At 52.7% G+C, this 24,976-nt stretch overlaps 1 protein-coding gene across 1 annotated transcript; it reads left to right on the top strand.

Annotated features, from left to right (window-relative positions):
• The first annotated feature begins 1,249 nt into the window (after positions 1 to 1,249).
• On the top strand, positions 1,250 to 3,597 carry LOC147856611 (uncharacterized). Its single transcript, XM_087329772.1, has 2 exons — positions 1,250 to 3,176; positions 3,382 to 3,597. The coding sequence occupies exon 1, from the start codon at positions 1,276 to 1,278 to the stop codon at positions 2,506 to 2,508; it is 1,233 nt and encodes a 410-aa protein (XP_087185898.1). The 5' UTR covers positions 1,250 to 1,275; the 3' UTR covers positions 2,509 to 3,176; positions 3,382 to 3,597.
• Positions 3,598 to 24,976: the final 21,379 nt, after the last annotated feature.

The following is a 24,976-nucleotide window of genomic DNA, read 5'->3' as shown; positions in this document are numbered from 1 at the left end:
CTCCGGATATAGATCGTTTGGTATCTGCATCAGCGACATGTCTCAATCGGTGAAGCCTTCCAATAAGGGCTTACTGGAACCGAATCAGAGGCACATGCTCGAGGTCCCTTTCAGGTACCGGGGTATCCACTTGACAGTGGCCCAGTGTTCTCTTCCCGAATTGCTCATAAACCAGTTGACCACTCCGACCGCATATCCAATATACCGTCGTTTGCATGCCATAGCGTACTATTGAGAGATCAAGCTCAACTTAGTTTAGTTATTTAGTCAACCAAGTAACTTCATAGTTACGTAGATAGAATCTAGTTAGGAGTGTTGACTATAATGCCTTAAATAGGACCTTGTACTTAAGTGGGATATTCTAGATCCTCCACTCCTAAGTACATTTAATATAGGACTTACACCTTAGTACCTATATTCTACTCACACATGTGCACCTTTGCACATGAGATGTATATATACCTCATTGTGGGTATTTTTGTATTTGATGATGATGATGATGCTAATTTAATATAGAGTTTGGCCTTATAGTGGAAAAATTGTTGTATTTCCCTAATAGCATTTTGAACACTGGATCTGCACAATCATGCGAATAGACATACTTATTCCAAATATTATGTGCTTTTATCATCTGTTTGGTATATAGCCTCTACATGGTTGTTTTCTAGGTCCATTATGCTTAGAGTTCAACGTCTAGTACGGAATTTTATTTGGGGAAATGATACGGTACACAATACTATAGCAAAGGTAGCTTGGTCGGTTCTTATACAACCCAAACATAAAGGAGGTTTAGGTTTGATTGATCCTTTCATGCAAAGTAAAGCATTACTTGTTAAACATGTTGTTAGGTGTTTATTGCCTGGACAAGAGTTATGGAAAAAGTTTTGGATGTGTCATTTATATAAATTAAAACCATCGGTTGGTGGTAATTGGCGTGATAGTCTTAGATGGTTCTTTAATTCAGATTTTCCGCTGTCTAAATCGACAGTTGGGTCCTTTAGTTTTTTTAATGGCATTCTAAGGGCATGGGAAAGTATTCGTCGAGCGCTGGTTTTTTTGCCACCAAAAACATATCATCAATTAATGCGTCAGCCGTTGTTATGGAATCCTTTGTTTACTGATGAAGCGGCATGTGTCTTAGGTTTACGACCTAGGTTATCTTGGGCTGCAATGGATAATGGACCAGCTCGTACGGTTGCGGATTGGATTGCTTTCCTGCAGACTTCAGTGCAAGACCAAAAGTGTAGGGTGTCTAATTTCAGAGGGGCAAACATTATGATAACTCAAGTGTCAACGGTGTATCAGGTAACATTACCAACTTTGAGTTTTGGTCATTGTTTGAATTGGTATGGTATGTTTTCGAGATTAAATATACTAATAGGAGCTCGTCTGTATACTCAAAATGGTAGCCTTTACTTTTATGAAGTTTGCGATAATGGTAGGTTGTTGGTAGTGGAGGAGGAGTCTTCAATTGTGTCTTCTGCCAGGCAGCTGCCAGTGAGAGTAATAGCTAGGTTGGGAAAAAAGATATTTATAGATCCTAATCCACTAATTGCTAAGTATTCATCTCATATATGGGTTTTAAATTCTAGACCAATTGTTGATTTGCAGTGGGATCCATTAGATTATGGTTGGAAGTTACCAATGTCTGATAGTACGCAAGAGAAAGTTCTTCCATTTTTTGCATATTCTGTGTCACTGGGTAGGAAGTTTTTGTTAAATGAGATAGAGTCAATTCCGGCAGGAAAAAAATATTGGGAGGAAGGTAATGTCTCATCTACATATATGTTGAAGTTTTGGAAACACCTTTGGTCGCTTAAATGTATGAACAAGGTATTGCACTTTCGATGGTTAATGATTCATTATGCATTGCCAGTAGGAGCTTTATTGAGGGGAACAATACCTGATCGATCATGTGGTAGGTGTGGCTGGGCATATGAGACATTACATCATGCTTTTTGGGAATGTGTTACGGCCAAATGTTTTTGGGCTCGTATTCTTAGGCTTTTAAGTCGTAAGTATAGGGCTACTAAATTCACGTGGGGTACAATCTTTTGGGGTACGTTGGATCAAGAAACTGTTTTTTATCATTATCATAATTCATCATTGACTTTACATGTGAAAAGTTTTCAGGTGTACGTTACGAATAGCTCCTTGCAGGGAGTCAAGTTCTTTTCTAGGTGTTATGTTTGGAACTTTATTTCCTCGTTGGCCTTATGGATTATTTGGAAAGCAAGGTGTTCTAAAATATATAATGATGAAGATACTAATGTTGTGGATCAAGTTAAATCTTTCTGGGAATTATTGGTAAATATAGTTAAAGGTGAATATGATAGCTATAAGGGTTGTGGAAATGGGCCTAACCGGAAAAGAAAGCGACTTAGAAGAGTCTGGTCAACCATTCCTATTTTTTTGGATGCAACAGGGGAAGATGTAAAGTGGAATTATGTTCCACCTCGATGGTTGTTTCCGCCACCAGCGCCATTTATATTGAACACAGCCGTTTAGGATGAGTGCGTGAGGAAAGTGTAAACTGTTTTTGTGTTGTAAATACAGGTTTTCCACGGACATTGGCAACAAGCTAATCGACGAGAGGGCTGATGTGGAAAGAAGGAAGAATGTGTAAGAGAAAAGGATGGGGTATGGTGGCGGGGTCATAGTCGACAATCGTGAGTGGGTGGGGAATTTTTACACTAATTTTTGTTTTTAATACAGGTTTTTCGTCAACAGTGCAAGATGTTAATCGGCAAGAGGGCTGACGTGGACTGAATGAAGAATTTCTTGTTTTGTGATAAGGATGAGGGAAGATGGCGGGGGGGTCGAAGCCATCTATCATGAGTGAGGAAACTTTGAGATTAACTGTTTTGTTATTGATACAGGTTTTTTCGTGGACATTGGTCATGACGATAATTGGCTAGACGGTTGATGTGGATTGAACGAAGAAATTTTCTGTGTGAAAGTGATAAGGTTGAGTGAAGATGGTGGGGAGGGTGAAGCCGACTATAACGAGTGGGTGAGAAAATGTTTACACTAATTTTGTGTTGATCAATACAGGATATGCGTGGACATTGCCACCGTGTTAATTGGTGAGATGGCTGATGTCGACTGTATGAAGAATTTTTGTGTTAAGGATGAGTGAAGATGGTGGGGAGGGTGAAGCCGACTATAACGAGTGGGTGAGGAAATGTTTACATTAATTTTGTGTTGATCAATACAGGATATGCGTGGACATTGCCACCGTGGTATTTGGTGAGATGGCTGATGTCGACTGAATGAAGAATTATTGTGTTAAGGATGAGTGAAGATGGTGGGGAGGGTCGAAGCCAATGTGCAGGAGTGGGTGAGGACATGTTTTAACCTAAGTTTTTGTTGATTATACAGGATATGCGTGGACATTGGAACCAGGTTAATCGGTGAGATGGCTGATGTCGACTAAAGGAAGAAATATTTGTGGTGAGGATGAGTGAAGATGGTGGGGAGGGTCGAAGCCAATCATCACGAGTGGCTTGAAGAAGACTACGGCCAAGAAGTAGCAGATTACCTCAATGGCTTGATTGGAGAGAGCAGTTTTGTATTACCTAAGTGGTACAAAAGGACATTCACAAAGGAAAATTAAAGGCCAAGGAACGGGAACAGCTATTGGACAACCAGGTGATAGTGAACAACTTTAGTACATGCGGAACCAAATGCAAACATGGAGTTTTTAGACTACTAGCCATGAATACCACCAACATATGTATTCACTTGGACCGCAGGAATTTGTTTATAGGTTGAATATGGGTATACTAAAGAGCTTCAGTATATGTGGAATCACATTCAGCCAATGTTGGCTGCAACATGATGTTTTTTAGAGGCCATAACAAATGCCATCTTTATTTGGTCCCTTTTTTTTACGATATATACTTATGGAGTGGAAACTATTATGTACAATTTGTAGATTGCCTTTGGCATTGTTAATTTTAATACCAATGGAGCATATTTTTTATGGAAAAATATAGAGTTAATCGTCCCCCATCTTGTGTTGTTCATAAGTGTATCTTCCTCTCACACACATATCACATAATCTTCCGCTTAGCGTAATCACATAATTAGGTACTAATTAACCCGTAGTTAATCACCTAATTCTTAACATGGTATCAGAGCGTGTGGTTTAGAAAATCCACTAAGCCCACCTAACTCCGTGATTGTGTGTTCGAGACGCCGACGACAAAAGCCGGCCATCCACTACCATAGTGCCGCTACGTAGCACGTGTATGTGACCAAAGGAAGGAAATCGAAAAAGAAAGACATTACATCAAAATGAACACACAAATGGGTAGCTAGCTTGCTCCCTAGTGAAAAGCTAGACCAGAGCAATTATTTATCTTGGGAGTACAAGATGAACTAATACCTTGTTGGCCAAGGGTATTGGAGCTACATCAACGACGCTCAAGAAAACCGACCCGACCCAAAGAACGTTGTCGTGAAGATTCTCGGCCTTAGCGAGAAAACCGGGAATAATGGGAACATTGGCGGGGTGCAGCATGGGCAACCACCCTTGTGTATACGTGCAATATAATAGGGGTGCCTTTATGGCGTCGAACATGAGTTAATTCGGGACACAGGATCCCATGTATAGCGAGATTTATCCCACATTGTTACGCATCCCTCTCCTTGTTCTATAAAATGAAGGGAGCATCCCTTGTAAAAGGGTTCCTCAATTTGAGGCTCCATAGGTCCCCTTTAGCAGGTTCCATTTTTTGGTTTCTTCATAATAGAGTTTGTTTCCATTTTGTTCGTCTAGGGTTTTATCTTGTACACTAAGCTTCGTGTTGTGAGGCTAGAGTTGGGAGCCCTCTCTTCTGTTCTATTCGGTCTCTATTCTCTATTAGGGTTGATGTTGTCTCTATGTTGTTGTTGTTCGTGACGAGCCCGAGCACTCGAAGGCATCGGTCCTCAGCTCTCTCTCTCTCTCTCTCTCTCTCTCTCTCTCTCTCTATCTATCTCTCGTGCAGGATCCCCACTCGCATAGGCGAGCCCGAGTGCTCCCCAATTGGCGGCTTGGCGACAGAAGACTGTTGTTCCGAAAGAGGCGTGGCCTGCACGAGACTCCAGTCTCGCTGGAGAGCCTGTGAGCTCCCGACTGGTTTTGGGATGAATGCGCTCTCTTTGTCTCTGTGGTGAAACCGGCTTAGCTGGTGTTGCAACGTGCTATGTACATACACCTATCTATATCTATATATATAAGGGTGTGTTTCGGGGGTTAGCTTAGGGGTCTCCCGTGCCTAAGTGCAGATGTGTGTGTTGGGTGCTAGGTGTTGGTTTGGTGTGCCGGTTGTAGCCGGTGTGTATATGTGTACGTGCATGAGCGCGGACGCGGTTAACCAGGTCGTGGCCCGTGGTTCTTCTAAGGCCCTTGTATATACAGGCACACACGCTCTCTTCCTTCAAGAGTTCGGGTTGCTTCCGGAATGCATCCAAAACCGTCCGGGTCGATCTTCCCCGAACACCATCCGGAACCGATCGGCCTTCCGAAAACTCCTCCCCTCCTAGTCCATGACCCCAGTGGTCCCGCCTGGATCTGACATGCAAGGCAGGATTCCACGACAATGTTGACTACTCGACATGGGAGCAAGCGGCAAGTCGAGTCATGTATTGCTTGGCAACATGTGTCCACGACCACATGCTTAGCCACATTCGAGACGCCAAGACGCCCAAAGAGGTGTGGGAGAACACAACCGTCTGAGAGCTTCAACACCGACAAGAGTTGAACAACATTCGGCAAAAAGACATGTTTGTGTCGGACTACACCACCAAGATCAAGAGCATTTATGACTCACTTGGCTCCACCAAAATAAACGTTGACGAAGACGAGATGGTTCAACTATGCTTGGGCGGCCTCTCACAACAATTCGACTCGTTGAGGACGGCAATCTTGGTGAGGGAAAACCCTCCTTCGTTCTTCGACCTTCAATCAATACTAATGGTTGAAGAGAACCACGTCCAAACCAAAACCAAGACATAGGAAGGACAAATGTTCTTCTTGAATTCGGATGGTGGCCGAGGACGAGGTCAAGGTGATAGAAGAGGTCGATTCAGATGGTGGCCGAGGATGAGGTCAAGGTGATAGAAGAGGTCGATTCGGATGGTGGCCAAGGACGAGGTCAAGGCCATAAAGGAACTCAAACCTTCACGGAAGCCATCGAGGAACCTTCGGAAGACGGCGGAGCTTCCATGCCCAACAAGGTCGTCAAATGAGGCCCACAACTTGCAACTATTGCGGAAAATTGGCCACCGCGAGGAGGAGTGCTGAAAAAGAAGAAGCAAGTCGGCTTCGACAAGTTGACAACTCACGAATTATGCCACCAACTCCAAATACGACGAGTACGGCGGACTATTCGTAATGAGGCATAGAGCGAACTCTATGTCGGCCTCCAACTCCGTAAGCACCTCCAATTCAGAAGACATGTGGTTCGTCGATTCCGGCGCCTCACATAATATGATGTCACACCAAGAGTGGTTTCGTGACTTACAAACGCCGGACCGACCCGGCTTCATAGAGACGGGAAACGACACCACACATCCCATTCAGCACATCGGCAATGTCCCATTCGGGAAAGAAGGCGAGCAAACTTGCATCAAGAATGTCTTGCACGTACCCACAATAACAAAGAATCTGGTCTTAGTCGGCCAAATCGTGGAGCAAGGCATGCAAGTCCACTTCAACAACGAAGGTTGTTTCATCAAGAAAGATGGCCGACTCATAGCCAAGGAACGGAGAGACGGTCAAATGTTCATCCTCGATTTGAACGAGGTGAAATCGTCCATGTATGCCAAAGGTCTCAAAACCGAGACAAGCGTTGAGTTGTGGCACAAAAGAATCGGCCACTTAAACCTCCAATGGCTTCGAGCAATGCAATCAAAGGGAGTCTTCATCAGACTTCCGGCATTCGAGTCGAAATGAGTTGACCGAGTATGCGAAGCATTACAACTTAGCAAACAATATCGACTCCCATTTCCGAAGGAGAGCCATGGAAGCAAAGGCCTCCTCAACGTCATACATTCTACGTCACCTTCATCGACGACTACTCGCGCTACGCGTGGATCTTCCCGATGAAGAAAAATCCGAAGTGTTCTCCCACTTCCAAAAGCTCAAGGGTCAAGTCGAAAAAGAAACCGATCGGCACATTTGATGCCTACGATTGGACGGAGGAAAGGAGTACTTCTCCGATGAATTCATCTCCTACCTCCAAAGTGAAGGCATTCGGAGAGAATTCTCGGGCCGACACACACCCTAACAAAATGGAGTCCCCAAAAGGAAGAATCAGCAAATATTCGAGGGAGCACGAGCCATGTTGCATGAGAAGCACATGCCGAACTTCTATAGGGCCGAAGTGGCATCCACGGCCGTCTATCTCATGAATCGATGCACCACTAATGGAGTGCATGAGCTAACTCATTACGAGCTCCTCGTCGGAAGGTGTTAGGAGCAGTACTAAGATAGAGAAGTACTATCAGGAACAGTACTAAAAAAGAGAAGGAATTAGTACTAAAAGATGAGGATTAGTACTAAGGTAGGTGTAGAACTCTCGAGAGAAGGAAAGAGTGAGTGAGAGAAAGAGAGAGAGAGAGAATGAGGATAATAAAAGATATATATTATGTTAAGGGAATATACAATAGTAGCTAGGAGGCTTAAGACTGGCGTTGAACCGATTTGGTTCAAAATAATGCCTTGTGCCTCCTTTTATAGTGTTCTCAGGAGTACTCCTGAAGTTTCTAGAATGTTCCAGAGAAATTTGGAATATACATCAATTTTCTACAGTAAAACTTGAATGAAAATAATATCCTTCGTATTACAACTTATAGTCTAATGCTCAAGAGATCGACCCATGTAACATAAGGTCATGGGTTCGATTCTTGCCATATCATGACAGAAGGAAGTTGATCCTGTCGCACCTCAAGGTGTTTGGAAGCATTGCAAATGTACGCATCCCGAACGAACAATGATAGAAGCCCGACGCGAAGTCGGAGAAATGTATCCTCGTACGATACTCGTCTGAGAAGAAGGCATACAATTGCTTTAACCCCTCGACCCGAGCGGTTCGAGTAAGTCGAGACGTCATTTTCGATGAGTCCACATCCTAGTACACACCAACAACAACTTCGACTCCGACTCTGCTCGACCCGGAATTCGTTGGAATAGAGATAGAAGCCGAAGATCGGCTTACACGCATGTTCGAAGAAAGTCGACGTCCTTTTCGATGAGTCCACATCCTGGTACACACCAATGACAACTTCAACTCCGACTTTGCTCGACCCGGAATTCGTTGGAATAGAGATAGAAGCCGAAGATCGGCTTACACGCATGTTTAAAGAAAGCCCGATTACGAAATGGCTTAGTGCGCACAAGAGCCCCCGAGCGACCGAAGCACGTCACGGCCAAGTACGAACTTGGACAAAGGCAAAGGTAAGATGCCCAAATATGAAGTCGACCACCCCGACGACAGTGATTCGGATGTGTCGGCTTCCTTACTAGACAGTGAGTTTGGTGTACCCATCATGCGGACACCCGGAGTAAAGAATGTGCTCACATCGGCGAGCGAAACTCTTCTAAAGAGAAGAATCTTCTCACTCGGCTCAGCTACAACAAGTACAAGGCCCATCATTATACCTTTGTGATGAACGTAGCGGCCGAACAAGAGCTCGAGAGCTCTACTGAAGTGGCTCGTAACCCACGATGGGTGGAAGTAGTTAGCCTTCGCCCACACTCTACAAGCCTTCGTCACCAGCTTGAGGGAGAGGAACCAAGATTGCTACGACGAAGAAAGCCAAACGCCGGACGGAAGCCGACGAAAGCCAAAGCGGATGTTGGACGCCTCACACTTGAGCTTGAGGGGGCGTTGCCGTGAAGAAAACCAGCCATAGGCGGAATCGGAGAAAAAGGCGCATGAACCGGCTCTTACACGGATGGACGTGTGAATTTATATTTTGTACATGATTCATAATTGGGTCGGCTGATGTAAATACTAGGTAGTATACATTTATTAGGGGATTGTGCGTATCTCTGTGGAAAGGGATATGGAATAAAGCAATTTGACTAGGGAAGAATTGTGAACTATTTAAGGAGGGAGAGAAGGAGGAAGAAAGGAATCGCACGTTGGCAAGGACGAAGTGCTACTGCAGAACGGAGTACCGAGCTCTCTCTTTTCCTCCGATTGTCGATATCTGTGGCTGTCGGGAGTTCGTTGCCTCTGCTTCGTTGACAGCCCGTGTGCTTCCAAAAGAGGCTCTCCCCCTTTTGTTTCTTTGAGTCGAGTGTGTTCTGTCTGTGTGCGTGAGTAGGATCCCCATGTCGGGACCATCGTCGCCTTGCCGGTTTTAATCGTCAGAGTTTACAATCTCTGGATATTGTAATCGACAGTTACTGTAATGAAGAGTGTCGTTTCTTTCTCTTTCCTTCTCCCTTTGTGTATCTGCAAGTCTTCTCTTCTCTCTCTCTCTCTCTCTCCTCGGTTCAAGGCCCCCGTGGTCCCGCCTCTTTCTACACGCACGCGCATATCAACGCGACATCTTTGGTGAACCCGACGTGAAAAGGTGGCAAAGGAGTCGAAAGATGAGGGGATCGGAGCTAGTAGAGGCGATGGCGGTAGCCGTCGACCGGCTGGTAAGCGCTTGTGAGGGGACGGGTACCCTCGACAGAGCCATTGAATCGATCGTCGGCACTATAGGCCGGTTCGGAGGGAAAGACGCCACAAGTTATTTGGAGGCTTATCGGGCTGAAATGATCATGAGGGATATCCCGGTGGACAGGCGGTTGTCCGGATTCCCTCGGGTGGTGACACCGAGCATCCACGCGGAGGTGCTCGAGATGCTGGCCGGATGCCAGACTTGGGAGGAGTTCGAGCTGCAGCTCCTCGAGAAGTACGGGTTTGACGACTCGCTTTGGCTGTCGAGGCGGAACTTCATGGTGTGGGTGGAAAGCCCCGGCAAAGTGAGGAACACGTCGGCGCTCCTCCAGGAGTTCGAAAAACGGTTCGCGCGGCTGTCGACGTTGGACCGGACAGTGCTCGAAACGAGTCGAGTACTACTGTTTGTCAAGTCGATGGACGCGCTCGACAGGGGAAGGGTGGCTCCCCTGTTGGAAACGGACGAAGGGTTCACGGCAGACTGGGCCGTGGTAAAACGGGTCTGCAGCCGTTTCGACAAACGACGCGATTGGAGCGACGAAAGCTCGTCGGGGTCAGGGCCGGTCCCGGCGAGGAGGCTCGAGGAGCCGGTAAATAGCATATCATCCAACTGTGCCATCGTATTTGTCCCAGAAACTGGTTGACTGCTTTCGTGTTGTCACGTTGCTGCGCGCGTGCGTGGAGAAACGAGGCGGGACCACCGGGGTCTTGAACCGAAGAGCAGGTGATAGGAGGGGAAAGAGAAAGAGAGGGACGACCGGTTACGTATGAGCAAAGAAACACAGGGACACGGCCCGTCAACGCAGAAAACACGAATGGACACAGAGACAGAGAGACACGAATGTTTGTATATTAATAAATGACACAAAACAACAGAGCACGCGAGCGGTTACAACCGAACACGCCGGCGAACAGATGCCGATGCCTGCTCGTCTGCGCACGAAAGGGGATAGGATGGAGGTGCTGCCGGAAGCACACGGGCGTTCCTCGAAGCAGCGCGAGCCTCCCAAAATCCTGTAGAGAAGAGCGATGGAGAATGAACAGAGGAGAAGCGTTCGGTTACGGTCCGACAGCACTTCGTCCTCCTCAATGCGCGATCCCCCTCTCCCCACGTCTCCCTCTCTTTTATAGCTTCAAGAAGGGAGCCGTTTCCCTCATTAACTTCCTACCTACCGAATCTAACTACCTAGGATATACCTTTGTACCTAATTCATTATTATATACATTAAAGGGCGCGCACGCGTGAAGAGCCAGTTCACGCGCTCTATGCACCGATTGCGCTAAGGAACGGTTTTCTTCACGACATCCGCCCCCACCTAACCGCGCATCCACCGGTATGCGCCAAAATTGCGCTCTGGTTGGAGAAAACCGGTCTGAGTTCCGGTTCTTCGTCCATCGGTCCGTCCTCCGTTTCGGATTGTTCGTCGTCGTTGTCCAGGTCTCTTAGATCCGGTTCGCCATCGTGTCGCTTCTTGAACGATTTGATCCGCTTCCCTGCTACCGGTATTGCCATCCTCGTACCGTCGAGTTCCGCCAAGTGGTACGTCCCGTTGTCGTTGACGCTCGTTACCACGTAAGGCCCGAACCACCGCTTTGCAAACTTCCGTGTTGCTCGGTGTTGGTTGTCGAGCCTGCTGTCGTAGACTAGCACCCAGTCGCCTTCCTCGATTTTCTTTGGTCGGAGCCGGTGCGTTCGGTCGAACCGGGCTTTGTTCTTCATCCTCGCCGTCCAAAGTCTCTCCACCGCTCATTCCACGTCCTCTAGCCTCCGCTCGAGCTGCCGTATACGCGCCGCTAGTAGTTCCTCCCGACTCATCTCGTCTCTCCAGTCTACTGTCGCCCAAGAGGAGATCGTCCGTTCCATCGGCATGATCGGCTTCTGTTCGAACATGAGCTCTGACGGCATGAACCCGGTTACCGAACTGTGCATTGTCCGGTCCGCCCACAAGGCATAAGGTAACAGTCGTGACCAGTTCCCGACCTGGCCTTCGCATGCCCGGACTAGCGCTTTGACGATCGATCCATGTCCGCGCTCCACCTTCCCGTTCACCTCCGGATTGTACGTTGTGGTGAGCGAGAGCTTCACCCCTAACCGGTCGAATAGCTCCTCGGCCTCTTCGGCGTCCAACTCCCCGCGGTCAGCCACGATCTTCCCGACGCACCCGTACCGGCATATCACATCCTCGATCAGGAACCGACACACGGCCGCGGTCGTTTTGTTCTGCAGGGCTCGGCCTTCCACCTGGTTCGTCAGGTCCTCCCAGGCCAGCACCAGATATCGCATCTGCCCTACGCCCATTGGCATCGTCACCAAATCTACCATCCATTTGAAATGGATGGCCGGAGGGTATGTAGGGTGAAGCTCGTCCCGATGTCGAACTATGGAGTGCATCTGACAGCTCTCACAAGTTGTCACGAACCGATCCACGTCCCGGTACAGTCCCGGCCACCAGTACTTCCCCTTTAGTTTCTCGAACGTGGCCCACGTCCCCCGGTGTCCAGCCCAGGGGCTGTCATGGTAGGCCTTCAGCAACTCCTCCTGTTCCTCCTCCATCGCCACCACTCGGAGCGGGATGTCGTTTCTCTTCTTCGGGTGCTTCCATAAGTATCCGTCCCGGAGAAAGAATCGGTACGCTTTCTTCCGGATCCGGTTGGCCTTGTCCTTTGTCCATGACACGTCCGGCGTCATCGTCCTTAAGAATCCTCCAATCTGCAACCACTCCCCATCGTACTTGCTCTCGTTAAAATTGTTAAGCGCCGGAGTGCTCCCCCCCTCGGTTGTTACGTAAGCCGCCTCGAAGAAGTTCACGCCGACTTCCTCGTCCTCCGAAACCATGCAGCCCTCGTCGTCGAATCGCGCCCTCGAAAGCATGTCGGCCATGGCATTGTCTTTCCCGGAAATGTGTCGTATTTCCAGATCTAGGGACTTGATGTACGCTATCCACCTGAGCATTGCCAAGTCCGGGGTTGCGCATCCGGAAACCATGCCGAGAATCGGCAGGCAGTCTATCTCGATAATCACCTCTGTCCTGATCAGATAGTCTTTATCGGCCTTTACCGCCGAAACGATACCCCAGAGTTCACGTTTAACCTGGGCGTATCCTCGTTGTCGCTCGCTGAGGACCTTCGCGCCGAACCGGATTGGGAACCGAATACCGTCCTCATCTTCTTGGTTGACGACCCATCCGATCCCAGTCGGACTTGTATCTACCGTTATGTAGATGGGAGTGCCTTTCTCGTAGACAGCCTTCCGAAGTGCCGGAGCTGCAGCAAGAGCCTCCTTCATCTTTCGGACCAACTCTGTATGCTCGACTCGCCACTCGAATCTTGACCCCTTTTTCAGCAACCCGTATAGCGGCTCGGCAACGTGGGCGTAATGCGGGATCCATATGTGGTAGAACGCGCATGCTCCCAAGAACCTCCGTACCTCCGTGACCGAGTTACAGTTGGGCTTCATTGCGGAGATGGCTTCCACCTTAGCCGGAGACGGTTTCCGGCCATACGGTCCGCATAGATGTCTGACGACCATGATCTCTGATTGCCCGAAGGCCGATTTCTCCCCGGAGAAGGTGAGCCTTGCATCCTCTAGCCTCTGCAGCACCCTCTCGCAATCGTCAATGTGTGTCGCCACGAATTTCCGGCAGCCGCCCGGTCCGATCGTTTCGTCCTTTTTCTCCACCGAACATCCCTTGATCGGGATGTCGTCCAAGAATGCCATGGTGATGTCCGGGATACAATCCCTCAGCACGTTGTTCATCGCATTCACCATGTGGGCCACCGAGTTCGTCCCCCCTTGTGGCAGGGTACACATCCGCACTAGGCCGAGAGGAGTCCGCATCGTCGTAATGTCTCTGCTCTCTACGGCTAGTTGGAACTGATCGTACCCCGAGTATAGATCACCGATCGAGTAGATCGACCTTCCGGCGAAGGCCTCCGCGAACTCGTCTATCGTTGGTCCGATTCCTGCGTTCCGAATGGTCACTCTGTTTACCGGTTGCAAGTCTTGAATGAAGCGCAACGTCCTGTTCTTCTTCGGTACGGTAAACCACCACCGGTTCGAGTACGGGGTACTCGACGGTTCGAGGATGCCCATATCGACTTTCTGCCTCAACAACTCCATCAGCTCTGGGATGTGAGCTCTCGGTACCGGAATTGGTTTGAGATTCCACGGCACATGCGGTACCGTGAATATCACCATCGTCTACGCACCCGATCTCTCCCGATGAGAATGCGAAGGCTTTCCCGTGCCTTCCGAGCATTCTCCGAAACCGGTCTTCTTCCGCCGGCAATAGGAAACCGCCCCCACCGATTTTGAGCTCCCGTAGCGTTCTGTCGGTGAAGGTGTGTCCTATGCAGGCTGGATCTCGTAAACTGGGGTCCGACGCGACCCCCTTGATTCGCAACTCGCTGCCCTCCGGTAAGGGTGCCGCAACTGGCCTTACCTTCCGGTCCACAGTCTTGTACTTCGTGTTAACCCGGGCCATCTGATCCGACTCGAGTCCTCGACTGAAGTCCGCGATGACTTCGTACATCTCTTCCGAACAAACCGGTATCGTCCGGTCCTCTTTAAGGCCCTCTCCGACCACCTCTCGCAGTATTCCCAAGGTATCGTCGAAGGAGACCGCCTCCACGGCTCCGTTGATTTCCTTGCTGGGCCCGAGAACTCCGCACGCCCGAAGTCGCTCTTCCGCCCTTGTCCTTTCTCGGCCGACGACGCCGACTATCGTACACCCTCCGTCGTCGGAGAAACAAAACTTCCTACTTATGGTACAAGGTTTCTTCGGTTTCGCCTCTATCATACTTTTGTGGGGTTTTCCCGGAGTGTCCGGACTGTCGCGGCCCCACGCCTTGACAGCCCTCTCTAAAAATCCTCTCGGTTCTCGCCACCGAGGGACTCGCGGTTTCGCTCGTGGTTCGGTCGCACCGTCAGGAACTGGACCGAATGACGCCCGTCCTGACCCTTGACCCTCGCGTAAGCCGACCCGTTGTCCAGCACCTTGGTCTCCATCCGCGCTACCGTAATGTACGGTTCTCCTAGTATGACCGGGTGCGAGGACGTCTCCTGCACAAAGAAGTGCTGGTCTATCTCAACGTCGCCGATCTTGACTCGCACGTTCGGGCAGGCCCCGTGTAGTTCCTCGGTGGCGCGCGTCGCCGCCCGTATCTTCCACCCGTGCTTGGTGTTGATCGGCCATTTCCCCTTCTTGTAGAAGTCCATGGACATCAGGTTTATTTCCGAACTGTGGTCCACCAGCGCCACTACCGGTTCCTGAACATCTCCGATTTTCACTGGGGTTTCCGTGGTCGCTCGGGCCTAGTGTGGCCTCGAATAGTGGCTCTCCGCCCACTCGTCTTCCAGCGCCATGTCCTCTATGTGCATTGTCTGCACCTCCACCGGCCTTTCCGGTTCTGCCTCCGTCGACAGCCTCTTCCTCTTCACCAAGTCTACGATGGAGTCGTGGAACTCCTTCTTGGCGATTCCGAGCACCTCCCGCAACGACAGTTCCACCTTGCTGTCGAGGATTCGTTCTTCCAGGACCTTTCGTAGGTCCGTGGTCCTTTCGATCTCCGTGCCCAACCGGTATCCGCCCTTCTTGTGGCTATCCCGGGCATTGGTCTCACCGGCCTCGTTCTGTTTCGGCCTGAATCGGGTTTCGTATCTCTGTGAGGGTCCGGCCCCTCTAGTTTTACCTACCCGTTTGTCTTCAACCAGAGCCTCGTAGTTCTGGCAAGCTGCTTCGACGAAACCCGTCTTTTCTTCGACCGGGTCACTCCACCCGGTTACCTCCTAGACCCGCTTCTCCTTTAGTCTTTCTTTAGTCGGGCACCGGCGAGGCCTTCCAGCACCGTCGGCCAGAACCCGGCTTTGCTCTCCTTCCGGACCTCGCTGCCTCCGACCCGAATACCGGCTGACGTTGAGTAGTGGACGGTCTCCGAGTGCCGGGCCGCCGCCTCTTCCATCAGCCTTTTCATTCCTCCTCGCCCGTCGTTTCGGTTCAGGGCCCTCCGGGTATCGCCGGCGTGCACCCGACCTTCCCACAGGTACACTACCCGGCTTCTTAAAGCCTCCGCAAAGTTCCCGCAGTCTTTCCGGATGTGGCCGACCTCGTCGCACCACATGCACCTATTTCCTGCCGGAGGCCGTCGGTCACGAGCCTGTTCGCCACCTTCCCTCCGAGCCTGGGCGATCTGGAGATCCTTTACCGCCCGTGTCAACTCCTCCAAAGCTATTCCCCCGGACGAGCCTCTGACCACGCCGGTCGAAGCCGAACCGGTTTCGAGCCACTCCCGGGTCTCTTCCCTTCGCGCCTGCGGTATCGGTTCGAGCTTCTTTGCTGCAACAGGACCCGCCCCAGTCGCCCCTGTATCAGCCCACTCCCATCGTTTGTCAAAACGGCCACAGACTCTTTTTACCGTGGCCCAGTCGGTCGTCAGCCCGTCTTCGGTTTCCAGTAAGGAGCCCACTTGCTCCCGATCCCGTGCGTCAACCGATTTGACAAACAGTAGGACACAACTTGTGTCCAGAACGGTCCGATCGAGCGCCGAAAGGCGCGCAAAGCGTTCCTCAAACTCCCGGAGGAGTACCGACGCATTTCTTCCTTTGTTGGGGGACTCCACCCACTCCATGAAGCCCCGCTTCGAAAGTCGAAGCGCGTCATCCAGCCCGTATTTCTCTAGGAGCCATCCTTCGAACTCCTCCCAGGTCCGGCTCTCCACCCGGACCTCGAGCACCTCCGCATGGATGCCCGGCATCGCCACTCGAGGGAATCCGGCAAGACGCCTCTCTTCCGGGATATCCCTCATCAACATCTCCGCCCGGTAGGACGCCAGATAACTCGTGGCATCCTTTCCACTGAACCGGCCGATCATACCGACGATCGCCTCAATAGCCCTGTCAAGGGCAACGGTGCCCTCGCGCGCGCTGACTATCCGGTCCACGGCCGAAGCCATGGCCTTTGCAAGATCCGACCCCCTCATCTTCTGCTCCTCTGCCGCCTTGTTCACGTCGGGTTCACCAAATATGTCGCGTTGCTGCGCGCGTGCGTGGAGAAACGAGGCGGGACCACCGGGGTCTTGAACCAAAGAGCAAGTGATAGGAGGGGAAAGAGAAAGAGAGGGACGACCGGTTACGTATGAGCAAAGAAACACAGGGACACGGCCCGTCAACACAGAAAACACGAATGGACACAGAGACAGAGAGACACGAATGTTTGTATATTAACAAATGACACAAAACAACAGAGCACGCGAGCGGTTACAACCGAACACGCCGGCGAACAGATGTCGATGCCTGCTCGTCTGCGCACGAAAGGGGATAGGATGGAGGTGCTGCCGAAAGCACACGGGCGTTCCTCGAAGCAGCGCGAGCCTCCCGAAATCCTGCAGAGAAGAGCGATGGAGAATGAACAGAGGAGAAGCGTTCGGTTACGGTCCGACAACACTTCGTCCTCCTCAATGCGCGATCCCCCTCTCCCCGCGTCTCCCTCTCTTTTATAGCTTCGAGAAGGGAGCCGTTTCCCTCATTAACTTCCTACCTACCGAATCTAACTACCTAGGATATACCTTTGTACCTAATTCATTATTATATACATTAAAGGGCGCGCACGCGTGAAGAGCCGGTTCACGCGCTCTATGCACCGATTGCGCTAAGGAACGGTTTTCTTCACGACAGCGTTGTCGTGAAGAAAACCGCCCACAAGAGGAATCGGAGGAACAAGGCGTGGGAAACGGCTCTACACACACGCGCGCGCCAAGAAGTACCTAAGGACGAAGTAGGTACATACGAGGATCCTAGGTGGGCAGATTCGGTTGGTATGCAGTTAATGCCAAACGGCCGCTTGACGGGCTATAAAAAGGAAGAGGGAGAATAGGAGAAAAACATCTCCCGCGGAGAGGACGAAGTGCTGCCGAACCGATTTCGGAGCTTCTCTCTCACTCCTGCTCTCTCTGTCTTCTGCTCCATCGCGTACCTGTGCAGGTTTCGAGGAGGCTTGCGCTGTTCCGTGGAACGCCCCGAGTGCGTCCTGCAGCACCTCCGACCTGTTTTCCCCTTCTGTGCGTCGCGACATACAGGGGTCGGCAGCTGTTCGCCGCCCTGTTCGTTTTCGTTAGCATCTATTTTGTGCCCCACCGTGGGTTGTAATACTTTAGTCTGTTGTTTTCTTGCATTCATAAGTACTTATCTCTCGTTGTTGCGTCCATCTGTGTCGGCGTTCATTTGTGATCTCTGTTTGTTGGGCCGTGTCCCTGTGCAATCGTCGGTTCTGCGCAATCGGATCTTCGGTTCTGTGTAATCGGGTCTCTCTCTCTTTCTTCTCTCTCTCTCTCTCTTCGGTTCGAGACCCCCGTGGTCCCTCCTCCTTTCTCCACGCAAGGGCGTAGTAACCCCGACATCTTGGTGAACCCGACGTGAAAGAGGCGGCAGAAGAGTGGGAAATGAAGGGGGCGGATCTTGCAGAGGCCATGGCTTCGGCCGTGGATCGGATAGTAAGCGCGCGCGAGGGCACCGGCGCCCTCGATAGAGCTATTGAGGCGGTCGTCGGAACGATCGGTCGATTCACCGGAAAAGATGCCACGAAGTACCTGGCGTCCTACGGTGCAGAAATGTTAATGCGGGACATTCCGGAAGACAGGCGTCTTGCCGGTTTTCCCCGAGTGGCGATGCCGAGCATCCACTCGGAGGTGCTCGAGGTGCGGGCGGAGAGCCGTACCTGGGAGGAGTTCGAAGGTCGGCTCCTGGAAAAATACGGACTGGACGACGCGCTCCGGCTTTCGAAGCGAAGCTTCATGGAGTGGGTGGAGTCTCCCGGGAAAGGAAGGAATGCGTCGGCACTCCTCCGGGAGTTCGAGGAGAATTTCGCGCGCCTTTCGGCGCTTGACAGGATGGTCCTGGATACAAGCCGGGTCCTGCTGTTCGTCAAATCGGTTGACGAGAGGGATCGGAGTCACGTGGGCGCCCTGCTAGAAACCGAAGATGGGCTGACAGCCGACTGGGCGGCGGTCAAGAGAGCCTGCGGCCGTTTCGACAAACGGCGAGAATGGGAGGATGACAGAGCAACCGGGTCGGGCTCAGTCGCGGCGAGGAAACTCGAGCCGGCGCAGCCGGTGCGAAGGGAAGAGACTCGGGAGTGGCTGGAATCCGGTTCGGCTCCGACCGGCATGATCGGAGGCTCGACTGGGGGGGCTGCGTTGGAGGAACTGACGAGGGCGATAAAAGACCTCCAAATCGCACAAGCCCGCAGAGAAGGCGGAGGACCTGCTCGTGACCGACGGCCGGCGGCAGGGAACAGGTGCATGTGGTGCGACGGGGTCGGCCACATCCGAAAAGACTGCGGCGATTTCGCAGAGGCGCTGAGGAACCGGGTGGTGTACCTATGGGAAGGCCGGGTTCACGCCAACGACACGAGAAGGGCCCTAAACCGAAACGACGGGCGAGGCGGAATGAAGAGGTTGATGGAAGAGGCGGCGGCCCGACATGCGGAAACCGTCCACTACTCGGCGTCGGCCGGTATTCGAGTCGGGGGCGGCGAGGCCCGGAAGGAAAGCAAAGCCGGATTCTGGCCGACGATGCTGGAAGGCCTTGCCGGTGCAGGGCTTAAAAGGGAGGAATCGGACCGTGCGGAGAAACGGGTACGGGAGATGACCGGGTGGAGCGACCCGGTCGAGGAAAAGACGGGCTTCGTGGAAGCCGCTTGCCGGAACTACGAGGCTCTGGTAGAAGAGAAGCGGGTGGGGAAACCCGGGACGACCGGGCCCTCACAACGATACGAGACCCGGTCCGGGCCACGACGGGACGAAGCCGGCGGGGCCGGTACGCAAGATAAACCCCAGAAGGGCGGGTACCGTCTGGGGACGGAGATAGAAAGAACCACGGACTTACGAAAGGTCCTGGAGGAACGGATCCTCGACAGCAAGGTGGAGCTGTCGCTACGGGAGGTGCTGGGAATCGCCAAGAAGGAGTTCCACGACTCCATCGTGGACTTGGTGAAACGGAAGAGGCTGTCAACGGAGACAGAACCGGAAAGACCGGTGGAAGTGCGGACGACGCACCTAGACGACATGGCGCTGGGAGACGAGTGGGCGGAAAGCCACTATTCGAGACCGCACTGGGCCCGAGCGACCACGGAAACCCCGGTGAAGATCGGCGATGTCCAGGAACCGGTGATAGCTTTGGTGGACCACGGATCGGAGATCAATTTGATGTCCATGGACTTCTATAAGAAGGGCAAATGGCCGATCAACACCAAGCACGGGTGGAAGATAAGGGCGGCGACGCGCGCCACCGAGGAACTTCACGGGGCCTGCCCGAATGTACGGGTCAAGATCGGCGATGTCGAGATAGACCAGCACTTCTTCGTGCAGGAGTCGTCATCGCACTCCGTCATACTGGGAGAACCGTACATCACGGCGGCTCGAATGGAGACCAAGGTGCTGGACAACGGTTCGGCCTATGCGCGGGTCAAGAGCCAGGACGGGCGCCATTCGGTCCAGTTTTTGACGGTTAGGCCGAACCACGAGCGTAACCGCGACTCCCTCGGTTCCGATAACCGAGAGGATTTTTAGAGAGGGCTGCCAAGGCGTGGGGCCGCGACAGTCCGGACACCCCGGGAAACCCCCACACCTGTACGATAAAACCGAAGAAACCTTGTACCATAGGTAGGGAATTTTTGTTCTCCGACAGCGGAGCGTGTACGATAGTCGGCATCGGCGGCCGAGAGAAGACAAAGGCGGAGGGGAGACTTCGAGCGTGCGGAGTTCTCGGCCCGGACGAGGAAATCAATGGAGCCGTGGAGGCGGTCTCATTCGACGACACCTTGGGAATGCTGGGAAAGGTAGTCGAAGAAGGCCTTAACGAAGACCGGACGATACCGGTGTGTTCCGAGGAGATGTACGAAGTCATCGCGGACTTCGGTCGAGGGCTCGAGTCAGTTCGGACGGCCCACGTAAGCACCAAGTACAAGACTGTGGACCGGAAGGTAAGGCCAGTCGCGGCACCCTTACCGGAGGACAGCGCGTCGAGAATCAAAGGGGTTGCATCGGACCCTAGTCTACGAGATCCGGCCTGCATAGGGCACACCTTCACCGACGAGACGCTCCGAGAGCTCAAAATCGGTGGGAGCGGGTTCCTACTGCCGGCGGAGGAAGACCGGTTTCGGAGAATGCTCGGAAGGCGCGGGAAAGCCTTCGCATTCTCGCCGGAGGAAATCGGGTGCGTTGACCCGACGATCGTGGAGCCGATGGTGATATTCACGGTACCGCATGTACCATGGAATCTCAAGCCAATCCCGGTTCCGAGAGCTCACATCCCGAAGTTGATGGAGCTGCTGAGGCAGAAAGTTGATATGGGAATTCTCGAGCCGTCGAGCGCCCCATATTCGAATCGATGGTTTACCGTACCGAAGAAAAACGGTTCGTTGCGCTTCATCCAGGACCTGCAGCCGGTCAATCGAGTGACCATTCGGAACGCAGGGATCGGACCGACCATAGACGAGTTCGCGGAGGCCTTCGCCGGAAGGTCAATTTACTCGGTCGGGGATCTATACTCAGGGTACGACCAGTTCCAGCTAGCCGTGGAGAGCAGAGACATTACGACGATGCGAACTCCCCTCGGCCTAGTTCGGATGTGTACACTGCCGCAAGGAGGGACCAACTCGGTGGCCCACATGGTGAATGCGATGAACAAGGTTCTGAGGGACTGTATCCCGGACATCACCATGCCGTTTCTGGACGACATCCCGATCAAGGGATGCCCGGTGGAAGAAAAGGACGAGACGATCGGGCCGGACGGATGCCGGCGATTCGTGGCGACGCACATCGACGACTGCGAGAAGGTGCTGCAAAGGCTAGAGGATGCGAGACTCACCTTCTCCGGGGAGAAGTCGGCCTTCGGGCAGTCAGAAATCATGGTGGTCGGACACCTGTGCGGACCATATGGCCGGAAACCGTCTCCGGCAAAGGTAGAAGCCATCTCCGCGATGAAGCCCGACTGCAGCTCGGTCACGGAAGTACGGAGATTCCTGGGGGCATGCGCGTTCTACCACATATGGATCCCGCATTACGCACACGTCGCGGAGCCACTGTACGGGTTGCTGAAAAAGGGGCGAAGGTTCGAATGGCTAGATGAGCACGCGGCATCGGTCCGGAAGCTGAAAGAGGCCCTTGCAGCGGCACCGGCACTCCGGAAGGCGGTATACGGGAAGGGTACCCCGGTATTCATAACGGTGGATACCAGTCCGACCGGGATCGGATGGGTCGTGAACCAGGAAGACGAGGACGGCAATCGGTTTCCGATCCGATTCGGCGCGAAAGTCCTCAGTGAACGGCAGCGAGGATACGCCCAGGTTAAACGCGAACTCTGGGGTATTGTTTCGGCGGTTAAGGCCGACAAAGACTACCTGATAGGGACGGAAGTGATCATCGAGACGGATTGCCTGCCGATTCTCGGTATGGTTTCCGGATGCGCGACTCCGGACCTGGCGATGCTCAGGTGGATAGCGTACATCAAGTCCCTGGACCCGGAAATACGACACATTTCCGGGAAAGACAACGCCATGGCCGACATGCTTTCGAGGGCGAGGTTCGATGACGAGGGCGGCATGGTTTCGGAAGACGAAGAAGTCGGCGTGGATTTCTTCGAGGCGGCATACATAACGACCGACGGGATGAGCACTCCGGCGCTTAACGAGTTCGACGCGAGCAAGTACGACGGGGAGTGGCTGCAGATCGGCGGGTTTTTGAAGACAATGACGCCCGATGCGTCATGGACGAAGGACGAGGCCAACCGGATCCGGAAGAAAGCATATCGATTCCTTCTCCGAGATGGGCATTTGTGGAAGCACCCGAAGAAGAGGAACGGCGTCCCGCTCCGGGTGGTGGCGATGAAGGAAGAACAGGAGGAGCTACTGGCGGCCTACCACGACAGCCCTTGGGCTGGGCACCGTGGAACGTGGGCGACGTTTGAAAAGCTGAAGGGGAAGTACTGGTGGCCGGGATTGTACCGGGACGTGCATCGGTTCGTGTCAACTTGCGAGAGTTGTCAGATGCACTCGATAGTCCGACACCGGGACGAGCTTCACCCTACGTACCCTCCGACTATCCACTTCAAATGGATGGTAGATCTGGTGACGATGCCGATGGGGGTAGGACAGATGCGGTATCTGGTCCTAGCGCGGGAAGACCTGACGAACCAGGTGGAAGGCCGAGCCCTTCAGAACAAGACGACCGCGGCCGTGTGTCGGTTCCTGATCGAGGACGTGATATGCCGGTACGGGTGCGTCGGGAAGATCGTGGCTGACCGAGGGGAGTTGGACGCCGAGGAAGCCGCGGAGCTGTTCGATCGGCTGGGAGTCAAACTCTCGCTCACCACTGCGTACAACCCGGAGGCGAATGGAAAGGTGGAGCGCGGACACGGGCCGATCGTCAAGGCGCTGGTTCGGGCATGCGGAGGCCAAGTCGGTAACTGGCCGCGACTTCTACCTTATGCTTTGTGGGCAGACCGGACCACGCACAGTTCGGTAACCGGGTACATGCCGACGGAGCTCATGTTCGGCCAGAAGCCGATCATGCCGATTGAACGGACGATCTCCTCGTGGGCAACGGTCGACTGGAGGGACGAGATGAGCCGGGAGGAGTTGTTGGCCGCACGTATACGACAGCTCGAGCGGAGACCGGAGGACGTGGCACTGGCTACGGAGAAGCTCCGGGTGGCGAGGACAAAGAACAAAGCCCGGTTCGACCAAACGCACCGGGTACGACCGAAGAAAATCGACGAAGGTGACTGGGTGCTCGTCTACGACAGCAGCCTCGACAACCAGCACCGAGCAACGCGGAAGTTCGCACGGAGATGGTTCGGGCCGTACACGGTACAGAGCGCCAACGACAACGGGACGTATCATCTGGCGGAGCTCGACGGTACGAGAATAGCGATACCCGTGGCCGGGAAGAGGATCAAAGCTTTCAAGAAGCGGCACGACGACGAACCCGACCCGATTCTCCTGGACAGCAGCGACGACCGATCCGGGGCCGAGGAAGGGCCGGCAGGCGAAGAGTAAAGGCGGGCCGGTTTTCTCCGTGCCAACTTAATTTGGCGCATGCCGGCGGATGCGCGGTTAGGTGGGGGCGGATGTCGTGAAGAAAACCGCCCACAAGAGGAATCGGAGGAACAAGGCGTGGGAAACGGCTCTACACACACACGCGCGCCAAGAAGTACCTAAGGACGAAGTAGGTACATACGAGGATCCTAGGTGGGCAGATTCGGTTGGTATGCAGTTAATGCCAAACGGCCGCTTGACGGGCTATAAAAAGGAAGAGGGAGAATAGGAGAAAAACATCTCCCGCGGAGAGGACGAAGTGCTGCCGAACCGATTTCGGAGCTTCTCTCTCACTCCTGCTCTCTCTGTCTTCTGCTCCATCGCGTACCTGTGCAGGTTTCGAGGAGGCTTGCGCTGTTCCGTGGAACGCCCCGAGTGCGTCCTGCAGCACCTCCGACCTGTTTTCCCCTTCTGTGCGTCGCGACATACAGGGGTCGGCAGCTGTTCGCCGCCCTGTTCGTTTTCGTTAGCATCTATTTTGTGCCCCACCGTGGGTTGTAATACTTTAGTCTGTTGTTTTCTTGCATTCATAAGTACTTATCTCTCGTTGTTGCGTCCATCTGTGTCGGCGTTCATTTGTGATCTCTGTTTGTTGGGCCGTGTCCCTGTGCAATCGTCGGTTCTGCGCAATCGGATCTTCGGTTCTGTGTAATCGGGTCTCTCTCTCTTTCTTCTCTCTCTCTCTCTCTTCGGTTCGAGACCCCCGTGGTCCCTCCTCCTTTCTCCACGCAAGGGCGTAGTAACCCCGACAGCGTTTGTCGGTGTTGTCGCGTGAGCAATCACAGAGATTTTGTTTGGATCAACCACTATCCCTTACTGACTATGTGGCCGAGGAGAGCCCCGCTGGTAACGTCGAAGGCGCATTTCGCGGGATTCAAGCTTAAGCGCGCAGTTCGGCAACGCTCCATGCAAAGCTGTAGATGCGAAAAATGGTCGGTTGTTGTCCCATATATCGCAAAATCGTCTAAAAAAACTTGCATGAAGGCCGGTATATATTCCCCAAAAATCTTCGTGATTGTCCGTTGAAATGTAGTCGGGCCCGTCTTTAGCCCGAACATCATGACGACTACGACATAGACGCCCCAGTCTGTAACAAACGTCGTCTTCTCTTGGTCGTCGGGGTGTATGCGTACTTGATTGTACCCACTGAAGCCATCTAAAAAGTTGTACATGTCATGCCCTACGACGGCGTCCAGTACGTTGTCAGTGAACAGTAACAGG

Source organism: Azolla caroliniana, unplaced genomic scaffold (genome assembly GCF_043228905.1).
Source record: "Azolla caroliniana isolate FFs.n. ecotype wild unplaced genomic scaffold, voAzoCaro1.0.p SCAF_13, whole genome shotgun sequence".
Lineage (NCBI taxonomy): Eukaryota > Viridiplantae > Streptophyta > Polypodiopsida > Salviniales > Salviniaceae > Azolla > Azolla caroliniana.
The sequence above is the reverse complement of the archived record's forward strand: the minus strand, read 5'-3'. Positions and strand labels throughout refer to the sequence as shown.

Coding starts and splice junctions, on each gene's coding strand:
- LOC147856611 (XM_087329772.1), top strand. CDS start 1,276: ATGATAACTCAAGTGTCAACGGTGTATCAGGTAACATTACCAACTTTG.